This window comes from Rhincodon typus, chromosome 29, assembly GCF_021869965.1.
Source record: "Rhincodon typus isolate 14 chromosome 29, sRhiTyp1.1, whole genome shotgun sequence".
Classification (NCBI taxonomy): Eukaryota; Metazoa; Chordata; class Chondrichthyes; order Orectolobiformes; family Rhincodontidae; genus Rhincodon; species Rhincodon typus.
The window spans coordinates 15,856,261-15,862,260 of NC_063360.1; the positions used below are offsets into that span (position 1 = coordinate 15,856,261).

A 6,000-nucleotide genomic window follows, 5' to 3' on the forward strand; every position below is an offset into this window, starting at 1 on the left:
GTTTTCCTTCTTCAGTAAACTCCTGTATCCCCTATATACTTCCTCTTCAATGGATTCAATAACCATTCTGGCCCCGACCTCAGAAATACCCTTCCAATAATGGACCATCACCAGCACCATCTACTCCATGGAAGATAGAATGTACAGGCTTTCGTGTCCTTTGGTAAGTTCCTGCGCCATTCTTTCCTGTAAAAGAAAGGGAGGTATGCCAATGAGTACTGGGCAATGTGGGTGATATCACCGCCATGGCTGAGTAGCTGACAGTGCGTTCAGTTTGTGAGATGTGGGTTGAGGATTGCAACTGTATTAAATGTGTGAGGATGGAGTGAAGCACACAGTGTTAATTGTAAATCCTGATTGGGAACTGAGAGCTGGGGTGTGGCGATTTAAGCTGAGGTGAGTAATACAATTGGTAGGATATGGTGTTTGGAGATGCATTCACTGATTTTGACCATTCAAGTGAGGTTATTAAACATCCTATGACCAATCCTTGAAACACCTGACATTAACCTTTGCAGTTCCTTGTTCCCACTGCATTTTCATTTACATCACCTCTACCAAGACTACCAGTGCAGAATCCAAACATTCTCTCATGGTTTGCATTATTTTCCCTTTTCTCTTCTTCTCCTTTTTCCAAGTCAGGTCTAATTGTGGGATGACCTCCAGCACCTGCTGCAGCCACAGTGCTCCTTTAAGAGTGCAGGCTAGCTTTAAGAAGTGCAATTTACCAACAATAGCAGGTCTCCAGCTAATGCGTCAAGTCAATGAACAACACACAAAATTCTGGCTGAACCTAGAGAGCATCATAATGAATAGTCAGCAAGTGGCATGCATTCCACTCAAGAGGCCCGGGTAACTCGTCTGTTGTAATCCCCCACCTGTTGTTGGATGCTAACCAATTATGGCCCAGAATTCTAATTAAAAAAACAAAAATGCAACCTTAAAACATACCAGATTATAATTGCAACCAGTCTCATGATGGCTTCATTAAGGCAGTCAAAAAACTCCTTCAGTGCCTGGCCTTGCTGTTTCATATTGCCGATTACCAGACCAAAAGCAATGGAGAAGACAACAAGACCCAACGCATTCACTGCATTGGACGAACCAGCAACTGGAATAACCTCCTCAACAAACATTAACTCCTGCAAATTTTTGAATGCTGCAGTGATGTTTTCTATCATGGGTGGTTCAGTGGTGGTTGTAAAATTGATAGATGATAATGTAGGTCTCAAGATTTTTCGTGTGCCATAATTTGTCTTGTACTGTAAAAGACAAAATAATATGAGTGTTACCATTCAGAGATTTACATTTCTTCTACTTTTTCCCCATTTGCCTCTTCCTTACTTTGGAACTTGGGAAAGGAAAAGAACATCCAATACTCTCAAGCCAATTCTATCAGCCAATTAGATCATGGCTGATCTGTACCTTTATTCCACTTACCCAACTTGCCTCCATAGTCCCAATGCCGGATCAGTAAAATTAATCAACATTACTCCTCTCTGGAAATGAGTTTCAGAAATGGAAGATGGGAGCAAGTGTCATGGACTCACAAAGTACATTAGGCAGCTGGGAACATTATCAACAAATGCATTCAGATGATAAAGAGGGTTGGAAACAGTCTTCCAATTCTTCTTTAACAAGATTCACTATAACGCCATACCTTACCTTCTCAGGTGATTTCTGAAGTTGATTTTTTTAAAGTCTCCTGAGAGTATGAAAATAATTTTTTGTCCTGATTCTATATCTTGCTAAACATTTTGGAACCTTGCTTGAACTGTGACACCTCCTCTGCTACGACCCTCTCTGGCTTTGTTGCTTTTGTTGTCACTTCTTCCTGTGTTACAGTTTGCCTTTGCTTGTCTCACTGAATCTCAGTGGATGTAACATTATTGAGGAGATGTCTGTGTACAGCTTGTTCCAGAGGGCATTCTGTTCTCCTTACACTGCCAAACATTGTTCTAATGTGTTATTGGTAGTTTCTTTAAAGGAAAAATAGCCCACATATTCTACCCGCACTTCTTATGTGTATAACTGATGCTTTGCAGTGTGTTCATTTTGTTTGGCACAGCTTCTTCAGAGGGTAAGTTGATGATGCTGATGGTAATGATATGGCTTGCTGTGCTGACATTAGCTGAAGGCTGCTGGGTCTGGAACAAGTCTCTCTAGAAGTGTCTGGAGAATTGCAATGTCCTTTAGATTTTAAGATGTTGTTCATCACACTCTAGTGGAGTCTGAACAGCAAACTAATTAATATGATGTATTTTTAAGGCAGCAAATATACATGTTATGACTGTGGCTGTGTGAATGCTCCCTGTGATGTAGACATGGACAGTTATTAAAATAACTAAGTTAATACTGAATACCAAATAGTAGAGATATGGATTTAAATGTATGTGTTAGATTCCTGTATGTTCATTCCTATGTGTTATTTAAAGGCCGAGGGTCTTTTTGCTCTGAGTTTAATTAGTAAAAATCCCACGATTGCATTAATAATAATATCAGGTGCTACTGTATCACCTTACTTAGTTGGGACTATTTTGAATGTACTAATACACGGCTACCACAATGACTGCAACAATTATCATTATGAGTACTTCTGCAACTGTGAAGGAACTAAAGGCAAAAACATATCGCATGACTACAAGAAACTGACCTAAAAGTTACTGTCAGTAAAACCTACAGCAAGCTGCATTCTTTTTGAGGATAAAAATGGCAAGGTATGACATGGTTAACTCCCTTCACAACAACTGCTGATAAAGAATACAGATAAAGAATAATTGAGAGAGCAAAGTAATTTTCTGGGGACCCAGGTTCAAATCCCGCAGATGGTGGAATTTGAATTCAATAGAAAAAAAGTCTGGAATTAAGAGTCCCATAATGACCATGAATCCATTGTCGATTGTCAGGAAAAACCCATCTGGTTCACTAATGTCCTTTAGCGAAGGAACTGCCATCCTTACCGGGTCTGGCCCACATGCGACTCCAGACCCACAGCTATGTGGTTGACTCGTAAATGCCCTCTGGGCAATTATGGATAGGCAATAAATTCTAGCCCAGCCAGTGATGCCCACATCCCATGAATGAATAAAAAAAAACCCCAAAAAATACACACACCTAAAAGTCACTATCCTGCAGATCATTGTGATGACAGCTCATCCTAGAACACAATGCCAGTCCAGATAGGTAAAACCACAATCTGAAGGGACCCACATACCGAGTCTTAATAATTTATTGGACACAATACCTTCATGAAACAGATTGACCAAAATGATTGTGGCCTAGACCTTGTTTTTCAAGAAAATATAAAAAAAAACTGTTCTTGGAAATTGACCAGGCAACCAAAGTACAACGGGAAAGCCTTCTCACAGAATATGGGATAATGATTAGGAACTTTCTATAATTGATGGAATGACCGTCTGCCAAGCCACCTTTAATCATATGACACCAAAAGAAACATTGCAAATATCACAACTTAATCTGAATGGTTAGATTTGTCAGCAGAAAGACATGGGTATCAGTCACCTCCCAGTTCAGACTCTTTCTGAACATTACAGATCTCAAACTCTTGGGGATTAAAGTAATACTATCTTGATGTTTGAACGCCTTATTTTTAAAATTCTAGTTTTTGTAATAAGTAAAGATTGAAGATTGGGTTCTCTCCTAGAAATAAGTCCTAGTTATCTTTTATTTTCAAGATATCAATTTAGCTTTGTGATTTATACTCTTCGTATAATGCATGCTTTCATATAATATTAAATTTAGGTGTTTACTTAAAGTTTAATTTGTTTCATCTAATCTTCTGTTTCAAATGTTTGGCAAATCCAACTGCTATTCCCTTTGGTGGAGGAATATTTTCTGAGGAGTTTTATTTGGACTTTTACAATGTCTGGGAAAATTACAATCTAGCTAAAAAAAAATGCATTTGAGACTATAGGGAAGAAGGGAACACCCTTAACTGGTTTCTTTTCTGGGGTGGAAAGCTAGTTGGACTCTTAGGGCTCAGACAGTATGTCCTAGAGGCAGCTCCTTATGGCTGAAGTTGTGGGAAATTAGTTGAGAGGTACATCTGATTCTTATGGCTCCAGGTGAGGACATATAATTATGAAAATATTTCGCAACAACTTTTCTGCACTTTACTTAGAATCACAAAAGATTTTTCAAGGGAGCAAAAGAGGGGTGCTACTCCTTGCCAAAGGAAGGAAAGTGTAGGAATTGATTGATAATGCAGAGGGCATAGTTTGACACAGAATTAAAATGATAGGAGAGAGGAAGCAAGGCATAGACTCAGAAAGGTCAGAGAAAGGAATTTTGGAGAGCAGTACCTAGGTAGCGGAAAACTCTGCAGCCAAAATGGTAAGATGGGACACTTTGGAGACCAAGATCATAAGACTGAAGGCTATAGGATGGAAAGTCAACCTTGAAGAGTTATCAGGGAGACTGGAGCAAGGCCATGTAAAGTTTTGCATACAAGGACAACTATTTAACATTGGATATGTTGAAAGGCAGGGAGCCATGTAGGCCAGTGAGAACTGAGATGTCTGAGGAGCATGATTCCACATGGGACAAGATACAAGCATTTTAGACAAGTTGGAATTTACCAAGCACAGTCAAAGTGAAATCAGCCAGGAGGGCATTATAATAATCAAGGTGTGAATTAACTCTAATGTGCAGTGGGAAATATAACTATCTGAATTATAATATTTTCCTACATATAACAGTGAAGTACAAAGGGATGGATGAAGTAACCTAAACGAAAACAAGAAAAATTTACTGAATATTTTTTAATGGTATATTTTTGGGATGCAAAAAGGTTCAACAAAAACATTTTTAAAAATGTCAGTGCCCAGTGGAGGATCTTTTGAATGTAATTGATTCCTTTGTGGGATTGATCCCATTGTTTAGAAGGATTTGGGCAGCCTTCTGGAGCCTCAGTGGGATAACTGCCAGCTCGTGGCGTAGGAACATTTGAGGACTTTAAAGGATGTACTAGCTTGAATAACCCCAGCCGCCAGAGAAGTTTCCCTCCTCTTGAAAAGACTAGGTATCAATTAGAAACAGACTTAAAATTGAGGCTTTGCTGAGTAACTACTCACCTGTTTGAAACAAGCCTCAACTAGATTGGGTGGGAACATATTCCTGTTGAATATAAAGGGTGAGAATTAGCACAGTGACAAGAGTTATGCAATTGTATTTCAATCTGTGCTGTGGCATGTATGCTTTTGCCCTACACTTTGGATTAAGAGAATGATAAAACAGCAAAGTAGGACATATAAGGCTGCCTTGGGCAGTTATATCAAACCAATCAAAAGCTATCATTTAGCAAGTCTTAGGTAAAATATTTTAAAACATATCTGAGTCACAAAATTAGGAGATGAAAAGCAAAAACAGTTGTGTTTGATAAATTACTGCTCTACGGAATGCCCTGAATTCCAGAAGTTTGCCTGGTATGAACAGTGTGAAGTAGGGTTTCACTGCAGCAGCTTGCTATTCCATCATTGGAAATTGGCTACAACAAACACAGAAAATGCTGGAGAAACTCAGCAGGTCTGGTAGCATCTTTGGAGAGAGAAACAAAAGTTAACATTTTGAGTCCAGGATGACTTCTTCATCTGAAGAAGAGTCATACGGACTTGTAATGTTAACTCTGTTTCTTTCTGTAGAGATGCTGCCAGACCTGCTGAGTTTATCCAGCATTTTTTGTGTTCATTTCAGATTTTCAGTCTCCACAGTATTTTGCTACTTTTGGCTAAAGTTATCAATAGGAACAAGTCAATTTGTTGGCTGTTCCTTTATTTAGCCGCCTCTCAATTGCTGCTTGGATACATTGTAGTGGGATCCAATTATTGTTGTTGTCCATCATGTACACTTGCTTCACTCTGAAGTAAAGAAAAATTGCTAGTGTCATCTTGAGTTTGCATGAAAGCAGGAATTTGCCATTGTTTACACATTGAGCAGAACTTGTGGCTTTTCTGGAGAAACATGACAATCTACTAATCCAGC

The 6,000-nt window shown here is 39.0% G+C and overlaps 1 protein-coding gene across 1 annotated transcript in view; it reads right to left on the minus strand.

Annotated features, from left to right (window-relative positions):
* The window catches only part of slc1a6 (solute carrier family 1 member 6), a 28,498-nt gene extending 23,365 nt beyond the window's left edge, over positions 1-5,133 (minus strand). Inside the window, exons 1-2 of the mRNA XM_048613986.1 lie at positions 5,094-5,133; positions 952-1,262 (exon numbers count right to left, since the gene is read on the minus strand). Coding sequence (XP_048469943.1) covers positions 952-1,262; positions 5,094-5,132 — 350 coding nt within the window. The 5' untranslated portion in view covers position 5,133. The remainder of the gene's footprint in view (positions 1-951; positions 1,263-5,093) is intronic.
* Between the last annotated feature and the right edge of the window lie 867 nt (positions 5,134-6,000).